The following is a 19,650-nucleotide window of genomic DNA, read 5'->3' on the forward strand; positions in this document are numbered from 1 at the left end:
AAGAACAAAATAATGCCATTTGCAGCAACATAGATGCAACTAGAGATTTTCTTACCAAGTGAAGTCAGTCAGAAAGAGAAAGACAAACACCATATATCACTCATATGTGGAATCTAAAATACAGCTCAAACAAACCATCTACAAAACAGAAAGAGACTCACAGACGTAGAGAACAGACTTGTGGTTCCCAAGGGGGCGGGGGGTGGAGGAGGGAAGGACTGGGAATGTGGGCTTAGCAGATATGAAATATTATATATAGGATGGATAAACAACAAGGTCCCACTGTATAGCACAGGGAACTAGATTCAATATCATGTGATAAACCATAATGGAAAAGAATATTTTAAAAAAAGAATGTCTGTATGTATATAACTGAGTCCCTTTGCTGCACAGCAGAGATTACCACAACATTGTAAATCAGCTATACTTCAATTTTTAAAAATTTTTTTAAAAAGCACATGACCCTTTTTCCTTTGTTCACAAATGGATGAGTCTACTTACTGTTCCAGGTATTGTGCTAAGGGCTGGGGACATGAAGAGGAATAAGAAATGCTCTATAGCCCTCCCTGGGGCTACAATCCTAGAACAAGAAAAGACTGATGGGTGAAATGTGTGTCTAAAAGGGTCAGCTGCCTTTGTAAAAGATAAACAAAGGGTTTTCTGGGTTTTATTCCAGCCTCTTCCTATGGATTGCAGGTGAGCGTGTCTCTGAGCTGCCCACCTCACCCACCTCAGCTGGAAACAAGACAGCAAGTAGAAAATATGGCTGTGACAATGGTTCTCTCTGTGGTGCTCTCTGCTCTGCATGACAGCAGGGCAAGTGAAAGGTCCTGCGCATGGGCCCTACCTCGCTGGGAGAGTTTGTACTGAGCTCCCACTGACACCTGGCACAAACCAGGGCACAGAGCTTACCCAGGACTTGGGATTAGAACCTGTGGACTGCATAATCAGTGTAAGGTATCGAGGAGGCCAAGAATTAGGCACCACACATATTTAAAGAGAGAAATTCTTCAAAAGGAGTCACCCTTGGCAGTCATTAAGGTAAACTAAAAAAGATCCAGCTCACCTTATTGTAAAGGTAAATGTGAGGTTTTTCTGATCCTGATTTCATGCAGTTTGATTGGCCACACCAATGAGAACAAAAAGCTGAGATGGCAAATACACATAAAATTAACTCTATCTAAAATGAATGCCACGGTTGTTGCTTTTGTTGTGGTCATCCATGTACAATGCTTGGTGTCGGTCTATTTACCTCTTGTAAAAATAAAATACAGTGTGTGTGTGTGTGTGTGTGTGTGTGTGTGTGTGTGAAAAAAATAAAATAAAATAAAATAAAATGAATGCCATGGGACTTCCCTGGTGGCGCAGTGGTTAAGAATCCGCCTGCCAATGCAGGGGACACAGGTTTGATCCCCGGTCCAGGAAGATCCCACATGCCACGGAGCAACTAAGCCCATGCGCCACAACTACTTAGCCTGTGCTCTAGAGCCCGAGAGCCACAAATACTGAGCCTGCGTGCCACAACTACTGAAGCCCGCACGCCTAGAGCCCGTGCTCCGCAACAAGAGAAGCCACTGCAGTGAGAAGCCCGTGCACCACAACAAAGAGTAGCCCCTGCTCACCGCAACTAGAGAAAGCCAGTGTGCAGCAACGAAGACCCAACGCAGCCAAAAATAAATAAATAAAATAAATAAAAAAAAATAAAACGAATGCCATTCACTTTTCATATTTAAGAACACTGAATATGGCTTTTTAAATTAACACTTTGGGAGGCCTTTCTGGCCTTTACTCTGGGACATCTGCTGAGTCTGGTTATGTTTAGGAGGCCAGTAAGTGGGAGAACAAAAAACTTCCGAAACTGAAACTCTCCAAACAAAACAATTGGCCTGTGATGTGAGACATTCCTTAGCAAATAGTTTAAGACTAGACTAAGGGACTTCCCTGGTGGTGCAGTGGTTAAGAATACACCTGCCAATGCAGGGAACACGGGTTCGAGTCCTGGTCCGGGAAGATCCCACATGCCGCGGAGCAACTAAGCCCACGTGCCACAACTACTGAGCCTACGTGCCACAACTACTGAGCCTGCACTCTAGAGCCCGTGAGCCATAACTACTGAGCCCACACGCCACAACTACTGAAGCCCACACGCCTAGAGCCCGTGCTCCACAACAAGAGAAGCCACCGCGATGAGAAGCCCACGCACCACAACACAGAGTCGCCCCCACTCGCCACAACTAGAGAAAGCCCGCGCGCAACAACGAAGACCCAACACAGCCAAAAATAAATAAATAAAATTTTTTAAAAAGGACTAGACTAACAGGAGCTTGCTCCACAAAGGTCTCTGTTCCAGGTTCTCCCTTCCCATCCACACCTGTCACAGATGAATGGCCAATGAAAATGAATGGAGGACTACAAACCCAGCACCCGCACCATCCATTTCTTCCCCCATGCATTTTTTGTTACCTCAATTAGGAACTTAGAAAAGTAGATGCACAAGCTATGTCACCCCGGGTGAAACCATCCTAAAGTTTAGAAACACAAAGTGCGTGTGTGCCAGATGGTTGGGGGGGGGGGCGGGGAAGGGGGGGTGAGACCCAACGCCTTCAGAAAATCTGGCTATCCCTTTGGTAAATGCACAATTGGGGTTATTAGAGATCAGCCTATTGAAAATAAACCCCAATGAACATAGTGAGTCTTCCACGTGTGCTGTTTAAAGGATAGGCCTTTGCTTAAAACTAAAGGTCATGTCCCAGAAAGGTCAGTACCTACCCAAAGCCACGAACAAAGAACAATGGGACAAGAGCCTTACTTCGATTTTCCTCAGGAGCGCCCGCAGCAGGCGGAGGGCCTCCTGCTCCCTCCGGGCCAGCAGGCCCTTCCTCTCCTCCCAGTCCTCCGAAGAGTTGGGCCCCTGACGGGCCTCCGCTTTGGCACTGTCCTTCTGTCTCCTTTGCCGGTGTCTGCCCCTTTCCTTCAGGGCGCGCCTCCTGACTCTGGCCTTTCTCCTCTTTTCCTGGGCTTTCCTCTCCTCCTCTTTTCTCTTTCTGGATAATGATTAACAGAGTCAACCCTTCAGAAGGTATTTATCAGTCATTTGCTCCCCTTCCCACTCCCATCCCCCTGCCAGGCCGACAACGCATAACTAAGTTGATGAGTTAGAAACATGTACAGGAGACCTCATGCAGAGAGTATTAAAAAATAAAAAAGAAGGCTACTGAATTCAAAGGAGGGGCCTCTAGCCTCCACCTTCTCAAACCATCAGCAGGGGCCACTGGATCCAGCTTTCACAGCAAAGATTCCTTTTCTCTTGAGATCAAAACCTTCCGTGAGTTGGTGGCACAGGGACAAATGACAGTAAGTCAAGGCACTCAGAAAATAAAGGTGAGAACTGGTCTTTGGTGCATACTACTTAACAGAGTACACCACCATAAAAACAGACTGGCTTAGAAGAATACGGCCTTATTTTTCCGCCATTTTCTGGAAATTTCAGCTGTTTTGGGTAGGCTCTCCTGGAAACATGGAAAAGGGGGAAGAAAAGGACAATGGCCTGAGGGAGGGCTTAGCCAAAAACTGGAGGATTAGCTAAACTGCATGGTCAATCTGGAAATTTGGGGGGAATCGTTACCTTGACTGGGCTCAGCTTCTGGTCAAGTTTCACAGACGTGACCTCAAGTAACTCCTGGCACTCCGCCAGCCAAAAAAAGTGAGAGGCAGATGGAAGGGTGCTCTTAAACTCCTCTTTTGAATGGTTATAATTTGCATAAAAGACTGGAAGAATAAACATGCAAGGGGAGGAACCGGGAGGTAAAACTGGTTTTGGGAGCCCTGTGGTTCTGGACCATTTGTCCCTTCTTAGCAAACCTTTGGCGATCCAATAGCCCTTTCTAGTCTCAAGCTCCTAAACTGGGAAACAATGATAAACTCAAAGAAGTAAATACAGAGGCTCCTCAAATTCACAGAAAGAACTTAGGCCAACGAGAAAAATAGTCTCAACAAATCCATGCCTTCTGGCCTATGGGTTAGATTGATTATTGATCATTTTATGGAAGAAAATCTTTTCCAGACCTAAAAAGAATTTTTCCCCAAAATTTCAATTGATAGGCAAGGTAAAATTTGGTAAATTTAGGTAAACTGGTGAAACTTTTAAGTTGGTAGGCTAGAATTTTCACTCTAAAAGTTCCTGGTCTTTTTTTTTTTTTTTAATGACCATTTCCTCCCAGACATCTTAATCTGGCTGTCCCACTATTCTTCATTACTTGTTCTTCCTGACAAGCATACTTTTTAAGTCTCTTGCTTTCAACTGCTTTCTCTTTTGGTTTTGTAACAGCACAGTGGAAAGACTGCACCAATTTCTGCTCCCCACGGCCATTCACCTGAAGGAATAAATCCATAAATCAAAAGTTTAAACAAACCCTCTTCGTTGAAGTTGGTCTCCTCACCTTTCAGCCTCTTCCTCTTCTCTCTTCTTTTCTTTTTTCCTTTCTTCCTCCAGCTCTTGTAATTTCAGCCTTTCTTGATTTCTCCTCCTTATAGCTCCTTCACTGAAGTGTTTGGTTGTATCAAACATAACCTGCCCCCAAACAATTCAAAGTTTCATTAGAAAAGTTTGCCCGCTGGCTGGGTGTGTCGAAGGCCAGAGAGATAAAACTAATTAGTACGTGGCAATGCCAAACCAAATGAATTAAAAATGCCTTCTCTTCATCCCAGCACCCAGACTGTTCCACTGCTTCTCAGTTACCTACCAAACAGTCCTTGTGGGGCTCTAGAATTTTCTTTGGCAGAACCCTTGAGGAGCTCACTTGACAGCCATAGGCGGCATCACAGTGCCATGATGGATGCAAGTTCTAAGGGATGTGAGTATATTGCCTCTGGGTTGTTATAGTGATTAACTGAGTTAACGTATTTTTTTAATCACCAGAGACAAAAAGAGTCCAAAAATGGGTGGGAGGAGGGTGGGAGAGCAAAGATGTAAGAAAACTGACCAAATGAGATACAAGATCTGACTACAGTGATTATTAAACAACTTTGCAAATCTCTAAATAAAGTGGAAGTCAGATTGAGGTGCTACAAATAAATTTGCCTAAAAAATAAAAGGAGGCAGAAGTAGCTATTTAAATATGCATGAGTGATAAACACCAAATTCACCATCATGGTTACCTTTGAGGGGAGGGAGGGGCCTGCGACTGAGGATGGTACACAGAGGGGAGCACGTTCTCATATCACTGGTAATGCTTTATTTTTTAAGCTGGGCAGTGGTACATGGGCGGTCATTATAGTATTTGCTATATCTTTTGTCGGACTGAATAGCTCATAATTTTCAAATATATATTTTAACCCACATAACACACACACACACACACACACACACACACACACACACACACACACACACACACGAAGCTACCAAAGCTGAAAGTCCAAATTCACACTAAAGACTGATTTAGAGAAAAAGGAGGGTTTAGCTGCATCTTATCTTCTGCTGGATTAAGGCTTCAAGAAGGAGGTGACCAGGCATTCAGACAGTGATGAAGTGACATGCCTGGATAGACAGGCTGATTTTGAAAGGAAAGGATTCAGGTTTGTTGGGATTCTGTTTTAGCAATTTACCTGACAGACAACATGAAAGTATAATAAATTGTGACCCCAGTAGCAAAGAGGGAGTAAACTGCTCTCCTCGTGGTTTCAAGCTGCATGTTGCCCTCTCTCCCAGCAACTTGTCAAATGGAATAAGTATATGAGATACTTCCATACGGACCATGAAGAATCCTTTGATGCCCCCAAGAAGCTGGGGCAGAGCCCCAGACTATAACAACCATCGTTTTCAATCCACAGCTGGCAGAATGGCTGATAGAAGAATGTTCAAATCAGGATGATATTTTTTCCCCTCATCATCCATTGGTTAACAACAACACAAATCTTTACATTAGCTATTGATCAGAGCCTACTGGGGTCTAAGGAAATTTGTTGCAGATGCCTCCTCCTAGCTTTCACTCAGGACCACCTGAACAGTGGGAAATTTTGTTTAAAAAACCCTGGCTGCTCCTTACCTTAATGTTACATGCCAGAGCTTTCCCATCATCTCCTTTAAGCATCAGCTTCATCCCACGAAGGGACTCCATGGCCTTTACAAAGTCAGTTGACTCCTGGTACTGTATAAAGGCCTCGAACGTCTGCAAGCCGAAGCTGAACCCCCCAAAGCTCCCACCAGTCATGACTTCTCGGTAGGGGTCGAGCATCGGAATATCCACATTCTTGATCTTCCCAAAACTTTCAAAGACCACCCGAAGGATCTCTTCACACGGCTTCTCCCCGTTGGAACCTTTAGGTGCAAACCACTTGCAGGGCAGGCCTTCGAAGTATATGGAATCTGGGCTCTTATCGTGGTCCTGCTCTTCAGACCCATCACCCAACGGCACCCCCTTTTCTTTGGGGAAGTGTTCCCACTCCCCCTGGGCATCTGTGGCCACTACTCTTAAGTCTGTTTTCAAACCGCTTAGCTTGATGATCTTCCCGTGTAACTTGGCCTTCAGGATCTGAACCAAACTTAGAGTTTCAGCCTCCCCCTCAAATCGGATGAAGTCCCTGGTGCTCTTGGAGAGCCGCACCGTGGTGAACTGGTCAGGACAAATCAGGCTCTTCAGCTGGTCAAGAACTTCCCAGTTAGAGAAGGGCCTCATGGGTTCCGTGCTCTCAGGGAGCAATACACTGATCATCAACTTTGCTATGGGCTTGAGGTAGAGGTGGTGAGCAGCACAGAGCTCCGTTGCCTCTGAATTATCATACACCACCGTGACCATCGTGGCATCCACGGGAAACCTTAGAGGGCGAAAGGGAACATTTTGATACAAATGGAGCAAAACGCAGATTTGGATTTTGAATGCTGCCATTTGCTGGACTCAGGTCAAATTGATAGGGGAACGTATACTATCGGGAGAATTAAGACAATAGCTTACATTTGTTTAATGTGTTTTAGAGGTTTCAAAGAGTTTCCAAAGACTGTGTCTCAGTTCCCCTAACTGTAAAATAGAAATAATAGGATTTCAGGAAGGAGTAAATGAGTGAGTACAGGTGAAATCCTTAGAATAGTGCCCGGCACACAGGAAGTTCTCTGTCAACATAAGCTATGGCTATTATTTATACTACTTTGTCTCATTTGGGTCCTGAAGCAACCTGTGAGTAGGTATTTTCATGCCTGTTTTAGAGATGGGGAAATTCAGATGGATTCAGGAAAATTAAATGACTTGCCCATATATTGACACTCCAAGATTCCAAATCTCCAGTCTATTGTACAATTGAGCTCAAATGTAAAGTCCCAGAAAAACCTGCTGGGGATGGCACAGAAACAGGGCCGGGGTAAAATACATGCAGCACATTCATGAACACGCACCCAGCGGACAGTTCTAACCCAGGCACCTGCTCTAGCATCCTTCGTCCAGGTTGCTTTCCAAGTCTCACACGGACATATCTACTCTCATTCCTCCAGTCTGTCGACTTTCACTAAATTGAACTCTAAGATCAAGGGAAGAGGAGACAGCCTCTCCTAGTGAGTGACAAAGAGAATCTGCCCTCTACTTTGGGACTGGAAAAACCTCCAAACATGAGTGCTTGCCGGCATTTCATATGAACAAGCTCTCTTAAGCTGTCCCAAGGTGAGTAATATCACTGATACTGGGAATTAGGGATTTCTGCTCCTATTTGCTGACTTCAAGTAGCACTTCCCAACTTTATTTTCTTTTCTAAAAGTGGATGTATTCAGAGTCTGTATCACCTGAGTTTCTCATTAATGTCAACTTCAAGGAGATTTAGACCCAAACATATATGGCCAGATGATGGAAAGTCTAACGCAAGATTTACTACTAAATCTTGGTTAACCTTATAGGTACATACTTCTTTTATAACTGTCCCTGAAGGACAACCCAAATGAACTCCCTTTAGGAGAAAAAGTCTGTATAAACTGTTTTTTAAAAGGCCACCAAAAGCAGTATCTTATATTAGGTTCTAGAAATCCTTATGTTAGCAACACTGAACTGGGATGATATGAGAATACACATGTGCTCCTTCTCCAAAAACATTATCTAAAGAGCATAATGAAGACAAAATCCAGTCCGTTTGCTGCAATTTGCAACATAAATAAGAGTCAACACTAAACTCCTTTAGGAGAAAAATTAATTTAATATTCAATTAAGATATACTGTACCCCCAAATTTATCTGTAATCAAGAGGTATTTATTTATACAACCTAATTTAAAACAAGGCTTTAAAAAATATTCCAGAAAAAATATACACAAAATAGTTAATCACTTCAAAGTAATCAGTTTGTCACGCTCTCCATTTATTCCAGTGATACTGCTTTTGTTTTAAACATTTTGGAATGCTTCACTTGGATTGATTTCAAAGTCTGAGCTACATTCTTTTAAATAGCCTTGATGGAGGTCAATTTTGAAATTCTTTTATCGTGTATTTGATATTTCAAAATCATCAAAAATTATCTAGAATCAAGAATGCTGGATAAAATGAATGAGTATAAAGAACGAACTGACTTTCTTAATTGTTTTATAAGCCCCCTTACAAGGAGATTCTGAGAAAGGCTCTAATTATTTTTTTTTAATTAGTGCGTACATTGCTGGAACAGGTATAAAGCTTTGAAAGATGGCAAGTTTGAAGGACAATATTGACTGTTGTAGTATAACAGTTGCAAAAATGATCCTGATATTCCACCCCTCCCTGTATCCACACCCTTTGTAATGTGACTTTGAGTTGTTGCTATCAAGAGATAGAGTCTAGGGGCTTCCCTGATGGCGCAGTGGTTGAGAATCTGCCTGCCAATGCAGGGGACATGGGTTCGAGCCCTGGTCCGGGAAGATCCCACATGCCGCGGAGCAATTAAGCCCGTGAGCCACAACTACTGAGCCTGCGCGTCTGGAGCCTGTGCTCCGCAACGGGAGAGGCCGGGATAGTGAGAGGCCCGCGCACCGCGATGAAGAGTGGCCCCCGCTCGCCGCAACTGGAGAAAGCCCTCGCACAGAAACGAAGACCCAACACAGCCAAAAATAAATAAATAAATAAATAAAGGAGTTCCTTAAAAAAAAAAAAAAAAAAAAAAAAGAGATAGAGTCTATTTTTCCCCAGCCCTTGAATTTGAGACGGCCTTTTTTTTTTGTCCCTAACAGAACGTGGCAGAAGTGTCCAAGTGCCAGTTCTAAGATGAGGTGTCAAGTGGCCCTCACTCTCCTGGAATCCTGCCATACCATGAGGACAATCCTGGGCTAGCCTGCTTGAGGATGAAAGGCCACATGAAAAAGCCCTCTTGTGACAGATGAGCTATCCTAGAGCAGCCAGCCCCCAGCCAACCCACCAACTGATGGCTGACACATGAGCAAACCCTGTCAAGATCAGATGCAGCCATCACAGATCAGCAGAATAGTCCTGAGAACCTACAGACTTGTGAGAAATAATAAATGGTTTTTGTTTAAGCCACTAAGTTTGGGGATGGTTTATTATACGACAACAGCTAACTGATACAAACATCTAAATTTTAATTAGTTTCAAGATACACAAACCCATTTAATAGTTTTTACACAAATAAATAAAAATTACAAAAACCCATTCCTGGGAGAGTTTTGGGAAGAAAGAAAAACTAGGCACCTTCATATCTTGCTAGAGATAGTGAAAATTAATTACATCTTTTTTTAGAATAACTTGGCAAAACAAACCAAGAACCATAAAATATGCTCAGCCCCTTTGGTCCAGTAACCTGCTCTAGAAACTCATGCTAAGGAAAGAATTAAAAATAAGAAAAGAACATGTTCAAAGCTGCTTATTGCAGTGTATTTTAGATATAATTTTGTCACAACTATGTATACACAGGAATGAAGTTCAGAATTGCATTATGATTTTTTGCAAAGTGGTTGTAATAAAACTTTTTGCTGACTTACAGTGTTAACAGATGCATTTGTAGTCATTCATTTAAAATTATGGTCAATATAAATGGATTTTATTAAAAACTTCAATTTTTCCTTCTACTTCAGATTAACCTCACAAAGCCCACTAAAAATCATCAACTTCTTGAGGTTAAATATATGCCTCATATCCTTCACAAGGGTGATTTCCCCACAGTGATACAGTTTCTATATTTTAGCCAGATCTCTCCACTTTCCTGAAGTATAATAAAGGTTCTCCTCAAATTTGGAGGGAAACCAGTCAGATGGTATTTTATAGTGTTTGATGTGCTGTATTTTTGACATTAAAAAAAAAAACAAAACTGGCTATCACTTCCATCTCACACCGAAGCAAAAATAAGCAGTAAATTCTACAGCAGAGGTTACAACTCAGATGATCACAGTGGACAGCAAGACAGTCTCAGCGAGCAAAAAACACTGAACAGAGGCGGAGGCCAGTGCCTCATCTGAAGCCCCAGTGAGGGAAGGAGGGCCTGGGGTGGCCGCATCCTCCTATTCATCCAGAGAGGCCAGAAACTGAGGTCCTTATGCGAAATCTGATTTTTCAGATGCTGGAAATCAAGGGAAACAATTTACAAGCACTGCAAAGTGCAAATAAACAGACTTGCAGGCCTTGCTGCCTTGCCTGCCCACAGCCTCTGCTCTAGGGTCGATGTTTGCTCACCCAGCCCTCCAGTGACAGGACTCTACACCTCGATTCGGAAGCATTTAAGTTATTTTCTGACTTTCTCAAGAGGACACAATTGGTTTTCAAAAAAAAAAAAAAAATGGCCTCCTTTAAAATCCTCAATTCCAATTCCTCTTTCCCAACTTCAGCAACAGCAGCAAATTAGACATTGCTTCTCCTCTCTTCCCCTGCTGGTCACAGGCTTTAAAACGAAATGTTTGTGAATATTTCATCTTTGAATACTCTCCCAGAATAGGGAGCTAACCTTCCAATCTTATTATTTTTTTAAATATACTGAGGACCTACTGTGTACCAAGAAGTAAGCTTTTTACATATGCCATGGCTTCAATGCTACAGCAATGTCATTGGCAATTTCTGCCAGATCACTGAAAATTAACCAGATGGTGCCTGGTGCATAGGTGCATGATAATTATGAATTCCAGTTGCGATGCTTTTTCCTTAAAGAGGCCTCAAGCCAAAACCAACAAAAAATGTAGAAGGAAGAGGAGGGGGAGGGGGAGGAGATTTCCTACCAGGAAGACAGGTAGGAGGGGGAGAGGGAGGAGGGAGAGGAGGAGGAGGAGAGAAAGAAGGAAGAAAGGGAGGAAGGGAGGGAGGGAGGCATAGGTGTGTACTTATTAACATGGAAGGACGCCCATGATACTTTTTAGAGGAAAAAATAAAAAGCAAGTTGCAGGATAATAATGTGCAATGTGATCCTGTTTTTGTAAATGTAATATAAAGTAATAAAAGTAATATAAACACACATGCATGGTGGGCGTGCGTGCACGCACACACATACACACCTCTCTATAAAGTCTGGAAGGATGTACATCAAACTCACATGATAATAACAAACTATTGAAAGGAAGCGGTTCACAGTTGCTGATACAAACTGGCCCAGAAAAGAATCAAAACAGAGTAATACAGGAGCAACTCCCTTTTCCCATCAAAGACACCCCTCTGTCTGCCATCACTGTAAATGCCCACAGGCATCTGGACCCGCCCTAACCCAAGTTTGTGTGAGTCCTGACTGAAGCCTGGGAGATCAGACTAGGACTTTGGGTGATGAAGGAGCACTTGGCCACTTCAGTACTAGCTGTACCATAGGCTGCAGAAGTTATTTTTAAAAACTGCCTTATTGAAGCATAATTGATATATGATAAACCACATTTCGTATCAAAAGTGTACATTTTGATGAGTTTTGACATATCTTTACACACTTACGAACCCATCACCACAATCAAGAGAGTGAAAATGCCCGTCACCCCCTTCAGTTTCCTCGTGCCCCTTTGTAATTCTCCCCCCACCTCCATGACCACTGACTTGGCTGCAGAATGTTTAAGTCTTAACTGATTTATTTTATAGCAAAAGCAGACAGATGTTTCTGGAAAATACTCATAGTTACAATCCAATATTCAACTTTCACAGGTGCTTTCTTCTAAATCAGGATAGTTTCTCAACTCGAAGCTTAAATGTGCCAATCCTTGAATCTAGTTAAAGCTGTACGAGGCCCTACCCTGCTCTTGAAAAATAGGTTTAAAAAGGTTTGTGCTTTTCTCCCCATACAATCCCTGTTTTTAACCCTGTTTAAACATGTTCAAAAAGTAATCTGTTACTCACCATTGCTAATTATTAGAGAAACGCACATCAAAACTACAATGAAGTATCACCTCACACCAGTCAGAATGGCCATCATCAAAAAATCTACAAACAATAAATGCCGGAGAGGGTGTGGAGAAAAGGGAACCCTCCTACACTGTTGGTGGGAATGTAAATTGATACAGCCACTATGGAGAACAGTATGGAGGTTCCTTAAAAAACTAAAAATAGAACTACCATATGACCCAGCAATCCCACTACTGGGCATATATCCGGAAAAGACAAAAACTCTAATTCGAAAAGATACATGCACCCCAATGTTCACAGTAGCACCATTTATAATAGCCTAGACATGGAAGCAACCTAAGTGTCCATCGACAGCTGAATGGATAAAGGAGTTGTGGTATATATTATATATATATATATATATATATATATATATATATAATATATTTATATATTATATATATATATATATTACTCAGCCATAAAAAAGAATGAAATAATGTCATCTGCAGCAACATGGATGGACCTAGAGATTATCATACAAAGTGAAGTCAGACAAAAACAAATATTATATATCACTTATATGTGGAATCTAAGAAAAAATGATACAAGTGAACTTATTTACAAGACAGAAACAGACTCAGGGACATAGAAAACAAACTTATGGTTACCAAAGGGGAAGCGGGGGTGATAAATTAGGAGTTTGGGATTAACAGATACACACTACTATATATAAAACAGATAAACAACAAGGACCTACTGTATAGCACAGGGAACTATACTCATTATCTTATAATAACCTATAATGGAAAAGAATCAGTTATATATATATATATAACTGAATCACTTTGCTGTACACCTGAAACTAATACAACATTGCAAACCAACTATACTTCAATTTAAAAAGGTAATCTACTTAAATTAGATATATTATTTAGTAGATATAGTTATACATTTTATGTATATTTATATATATTAATAAAAATATATCTACCCAAATAGGTGGAATCACTGAGATCAAGTTATTAGGATATGATTTAAAATTGATTCTTTTTTTAAAAAAATTTATTTATTTTTGGCTGTGTTGGGTCTTCGTTGCTGCGCGAGGGCTTTCTCTAGTTGCGGCAAGGAGGGGGCTACCCTTTGTTGCGGTGCGCGGGCTTCTCATTGCCATGGCTTCTCTTGCTGCGGAGCACGGGCTCTAGGTGCACGGGCTTCAGTAGTTGTGGCATGCGGGCTCTAGAGTGCAGGCTCAGTAGTTGTGGCGCACAGGCTTCAGTAGTTGTGGCTCACGGGCTCTAGAGCGCAGGCTCAGTAGCTGTGGCTCGCGGGCTCTAGAGCGCAGGCTCAGTAGTTGCGGCACACGGGCTTAGTTGCTCCGCGGCATGTGGGATCTTCCCAGACCAGGGCTTGAACCCGTGTCCCCTGCATTGGCAGGCGGATTCTTAACCACTGCACCATCAGGGAAGCCATAAAATTGATTCTTTAGAATGACCTAATTTGCCCTCTAAATACCCTTTTTAAAAAATTGAGATAAATTGGTTTATAACATTATATAAATTCCATGCGCATAACATCATATTTCTACTTTTTTTTTTTTGGCCACAGCACGCACCTTGCAGGATCTTAGTTCCCCAACCAGGGATTGAACCCCAGCCCTGAAAGTGCTGCATCCTAACCACTGGACTGCCAGGGAACTCCCTTATATTCCCACTTCTGTATACACCTACAGTGTGCTCACCACCAAAAATTTAGTTTCTATCTATCACCATACAGTTGACCCCCTTTACCCATCTCACCCTCCTGGCTGCGCCTTCCCCTCTGGTAACCACTACTCTGTTCTCTGTATCTATGTGTTTGTTTTGTTTAGTTTGCTAATTTATTTGGGGGTTTTCTGTTTGCTTGTTTTTTATATTCCACATGTGAGTGAAATCATATAGTATCTATCTTTCTCTGTCTGACTTATTTTATATAGCATAATAGCCTATTAAAAAAAAAAGATGAAATCTTGCCATTTGTGACAACATGGATGGACCTTGAGAGTATTATGCTAAATTTCCTTTTAATATGTCTGTGGTTCAACTGACAGTAATGGTAGAATTCATTAAAAATTTTCCCATCATTTTTACCAATCACTATCATATGCAAAGGTTTAAGAGCCTAATATAAACTGAGCCCTGATGGCAAGGAGTGTCATAAGTACAGCCTCCATAAATTATCAAAAAGTTGAATTTTAATAAAGATTTTCAACTACTCCCATGTTCTAGTATGTTCCACCATGACCTTCCCAGCCCCCTCACACATACACACATCTTTCTTCTAGTCTTGTGATTAAAAGCAACACCACTGAGATCACTTATTCTTTAACGCCTTTGCAGAGGCAAATGAGAGCTCCTCTAACCTTCAAAACTTAGAGTTATTCAATAATGTTTACACAGTGCGCATTCCAGCAGTATCTTGTGTACATAGCTCTACCAAAGCATTTCACTCAACCAGCTCTCAATGCCAGAACACTTCTAGCAGCTTCTCAGAGAAACATGGCTGCTTTCTCTAGTCATGGGTCCGCCTCATCTTCCTGCCTCTATACCTAATAGCAAAGTGGACTGAATATCAGTAGAATAAGAGATTAGAGAAAAGGAAACAGTTTTGAGATATTTCCACAGGCCTAAAACAGTTGTTTGAACCTGCAGTGAAAATTCAGTAAGTTCTATGGGCTCTGCATCCAAAGTTCCTCCAATACCTTCTCTCATTTCAGAAGATACTAGAGAGATTCCTCTGCTACACCTCAGGTGTTTTAGATCAGAACTATGACTTTAAAACTTTAAAAGCACTTGAGTCATGAGCAAAGTATCCCTCAGCCATTTTCTTTCCCTTTTTCTCACTCTCACAAATATTTGCTGTCAGAGTGCTAGCAAGGGCATTTGAGTCACGTTTTTTAAAAACAGTGAAAAAAAAAACAAGACCATCTGCACAACTCAGTACCCTCTTTCGAAGTAGTCCTTTGCTGCCTTTCTTTTTTCTTCAGGCTTTTGAACCTTAAAGTTAAGCCATTTTGAAAGCATTTAAGATGTATAAAGTTATATCGACATATTTATTGTCAGCGGGACAGCCAAAATGTATTTGGGTCAAATCAACATAGCCAATTTCCAAACTTCCCAACTAGTACAGAATCCCCGTAAGTCTTGACCAAACAGAAGTCTTCCCTGCTTTTTCAGTCAAGAGGTCATGGATGAACTTTCATGTGTTTTGCCCAAACAACAATTTTAAAACTGAGGCTGACCATATGCTCTGATCTTGAAAAACCTTTAAATCACATCATTAACATGAGCAGTGTTGCAACAAGTGGAATACAACCAATACAGGACCCCCCAAATGACGAAATTCCCAAATTAAGATGGTCCTAAAGGGTGTACTGTGGCACTGGGGGCTTTCAGGGCAGAAAGTAAGTGACTTTTGGAGACCTGCAGCAATGATGAATTTGTGACCATGAAATACTGGAGTCCTACTGAGAGAGAATCTCTTCTACCAGCACTCAAAGAAAATCTGCTCTAAGGTAGAGTTTAGTATGGGGAATTTTGATCTTGAAATGAAGAAAACTGGATTTGTGTTAATTCACCTCTTTGGGCAACTTAATTTCCTGTTTTTGTTTCCCTATTTTAAAAGATCATACGAATGTTTCCTTTATGCGATAATGTTGGTCAAAGCAAAGTGTTTCTGAGACTAATAAAAATAAGTTAACCCAATTAGCCATAAAAAAAGAACGAAATGTTGACATTTGCAGCAATGTGGATAGACCTAGAGAATATTATGCTTAGTGAAATAAGTCAGACAGAGAAATACTAATACTATATGATATCACTTATATGTGGAATCTAAAAAATAATACAAATGAATATATATACAAAACAGACACAGCCTCACAGACATAGAAAATAAACTTATGGTTACCAAAGGGGAGAGGGAGGTGGGGAGGGACAAATTAGAGGCATGGGATTAACAGATAAAAACTACTATACATAAAATAGATAAGCAACAAGGATATACTGTGTAGCACAGGGAATTATACCCAGTATCTTGTAATAACCTATAATGGAATCTAATCTGCAAAAATACTGAATTGCTATGCTGTACACCTGAAACTAACACAATATTATAACTCAACTATACTTCAATTAAAAAATAAATTAGGGGGGCTTCCCTGGTGGCGCAGTGGTTGGGAATCTGCCTGCCAATGAAGGGGACACGGGTTCGAGCCCTGGTCTGGGAAGATCCCACATGCCGCAGAGCAGCTGGGCCTGTGAGCCACGATTACTGAGCCCGCGCGTCTGGAGCCTGTGCTCCGCAACAAGGGAGGCCGCGATAGTGAGAGGCCCGCGCACCGCGATGAAGAGTGGCCCCCGCTTGCCACAACTAGAGAAAGCCCTTGCACAGAAACGAAGACCCAACACAGCCATAAAAAAAAAAAAAAAAAAAAAAAAAAAAATTAGGACTTCCCTGGTGGCGCAGTGGTTGAGAATCTGCCTGCCGATGCAGGGGACACGGGTTCGAGCCCTGGTCTGGGAAGATCCCACATGCCGCGGAGCAATTAAGCCCGTGAGCCACAACTACTGAGCCTGCGCGGCTGGAGCCGGTGCTCCGCAACAAGAGAGGCCGTGATGGTGAGAGGCCTGCGCACCGCGATGAAGAGTGGCCCCCACTCGCCACAACTAGAGAAAGCCCTCGCACAGAAACGAAGACCCAACACAGCCAAAAATAAATAAATAAATAAATAAATAAATTGATTTTAAAATAAATAAATTAATTAATTAACCTAAAGAAAGGTTTGTGTTAGGCCTTTCTGTGCATACTGCGTTTACATAACTGTTAGTGAGTACAGGAGTCACTCCATGGTTGCAAGAGAGGGAGCTATTTTTTAAAATACGCATAGGGCAGTCGGCAGACCCATCTCACCAATCTTTTGGTTTTTTGCCCCCTTTTTTTAGCACCAGGAACATTTTTGTTATAGAACACCTCTCTCTAGACACTTTCAGCTAGGAATACCACTTTAAACCTTGGACTGATTTACTTTGATGCTACTGAAGTAGACTCATTGCTTTCTCTTCTTCACATTAAAAAAAAAAGCTATCAGGGATTTAAGGGAATGTGGCTATCTTCTGTACTTTTTGCCTCACTCACTGAAGAGTCGGAGTATTATTTGTGGGAAATGCATGCCATCAAGTCACCAGTGTTTTGCTTCTCTGAAGATTACCAGCAAAATTCCTGCCCACAAGTCGCCACCTACAGGGGAAAAGCAACCTTTACATGGGACCGTACTTTGCACTCCTAAGCAGTTTGTGAGAACCGTGGTATTTTGCAACCTTTTTAAAATCCCAAGGTAAATTTATTTGAATATAAGGCCTGCAGAAGAGGATATTACCCAATACCTTCTGGCGAAAATGTGATCAAGGGAAGAAAGGCTGGAGAAGCCACAGTTCATGTGAACTCTTCATGGTGGACCACTGTGTAGTGGCATCCTGACCACGGAACACTGCCACAGAGAAAGAGGGACAAAGTCAGAAGCAGATGAGGTGGTTTTAAAAAACAACTGTATATTTATGATTTTCAGCACGAACAGCGTGTGAGGTTTACACGGTTGTACTTATGGACCATCACAATCTGGGTTTTGCACCTGTTGAATAACAATTCCAGATATTGACGTGATCAACACATTTCTCATTTTTCGTGCCTATAGGAAATTTCTGTAGAAATTCTATATAGAGATACAGTCTATAGAAACGTTATAGAGTTACTACATATTTGGTTAGATAGTCCCCCCTTTCTGGGGATTTGTGTTTTCCAACTTTTTTCTTTCGAAAGAGCACTACTCTCTCCAGAAGAGCACCACTACCGCTCTGTACTGCTAGTATGAGCACAAGCAACCCTAATGAAAATCTTCGCACAGATCTTTTAAAAAACTGTTTCCTCAAAATATGTTCCCATGTCAAAGGCTAGGAATACGTTTATATGGCTCATTACATATTGTCAAGTTGTTCTCCTGGAAGATAAAGTCAGTTTATCATGCCATCAGCAGTGTTAACATGCCTGATTTCCTGGCAGCCCTGTTCACATTGGATCCTTATCGTTTTGACTTCTGCTACCTTTGTTAGTATATAGTGGTGACTTAAAGTGGCTCTAATTTGCATTTAATTTTTCTGTAGGCTGAAGCTCCAGCCAAGCCTGACACTGATATTCAACCGCCTATTCAATGTCTCCAAGCTGAATGTTCCATTTGCATCTCAACCTTAATTTCCCTCCCCTGCCAACCTGCCCCCCACCTCAGACTTACTTCCCCCACCCAGTGACTCCCATCTTCCTAAATAGAGCCACCCTGCACTCAGGTGCTCAGGCTCAGAACCAGGCGTTCTTCCTCGCCTCCTCTCGGATTCAGTCCTTCAGCAAGCCCATCCGACTCCACCTTGACCATACGTTCCAAATCCATCTCCGTCTTTGCGGCTACCCCCTGGGTCCACACCACCATCATCTCTAACCTGGATGATTGCAACAGCCAGGCTTCCCTGGTGGCGCAGTGGTTAAGAATCCGCCTGCCAACGCAGGGGACACGGGTTCGAGGCCTGGTCCGGGAAGATCCCACATGCCGCGGAGCAACTAAGCCCGTGCGCCACAACTACTGAGCCTGCGCTCTAGAGCCCGCGAGCCACAACTACTGAGCCCACGTGCCATAACTAGTGAAGCCCGTGTGCCTAGAGCCGGTGCTCCACAACAAGAGAAGCCACCGCAATGAGAAGCCCGCACACCGCAACGAAGAGTAGCCCCCGCTCGCTGCAACTAGAGAAAGCCCATGTGCAGCAACAAAGACCCAACGCAGCCAAAAATAAATATATAAATAAATTAATTCATTTTTTAAAAAACAAACCCTTCAGTGGCTCCCTAGCATGCTTTGAACCAAATCCAAACTGCTTCTCCTCAAATACAACCCCCGCCCACCTCTTTCAACCCATCCTGTATGCTCTTCCCCTACTGCCCTTGTCCTCTCAGTCCCAGTCACATTGGCCTTGCTTACTGCTTTTTTTTGTTTGAAAAGCAACATTTATTAGAACCAATACAAGAGTATGAAAAGAGGGAAAAGAGGAGAGTGGAAGAGGGGGAGAGAATGAGGTCTGCATCAGATGTCAGTTGTGGAAACACATAAATTGCCTACTTTTAAAACATTTACATTTAAAAGGCAAACACACACACACACACACACACACATATATATATACATATATATATATATATACCACTTATCCTAAAAAAAAAAAAAATCAAAAGCAGACATGTTTGGCTTAAATAAAACCAAACCCACCCCACCCCCCAGTCTGTAAGTTCCAGGAGAGCAGGTAGGGACTGTATTTGTCTGCTTCACCATTTTCTCTT

The 19,650-nt window shown here is 42.2% G+C and overlaps 1 protein-coding gene across 1 annotated transcript in view; it reads right to left on the reverse strand.

Moving 5' to 3' along the window:
- The window catches only part of LOC309620516 (A-kinase anchor protein 17B-like), a gene marked incomplete at its 5' end in the record, with an annotated part of 100,367 nt that overhangs the window by 2,393 nt on the left and 78,324 nt on the right, over positions 1-19,650 (reverse strand). Inside the window, 3 exon segments of the mRNA XM_082377090.1 lie at positions 2,810-3,044; positions 4,440-4,570; positions 6,048-6,816. Coding sequence (XP_082233216.1) covers positions 2,810-3,044; positions 4,440-4,570; positions 6,048-6,816 — 1,135 coding nt within the window.

The sequence above is a fragment of the Balaenoptera borealis genome (genome assembly GCF_965194805.1).
Source record: "Balaenoptera borealis genome assembly, chromosome: X".
Lineage (NCBI taxonomy): Eukaryota > Metazoa > Chordata > Mammalia > Artiodactyla > Balaenopteridae > Balaenoptera > Balaenoptera borealis.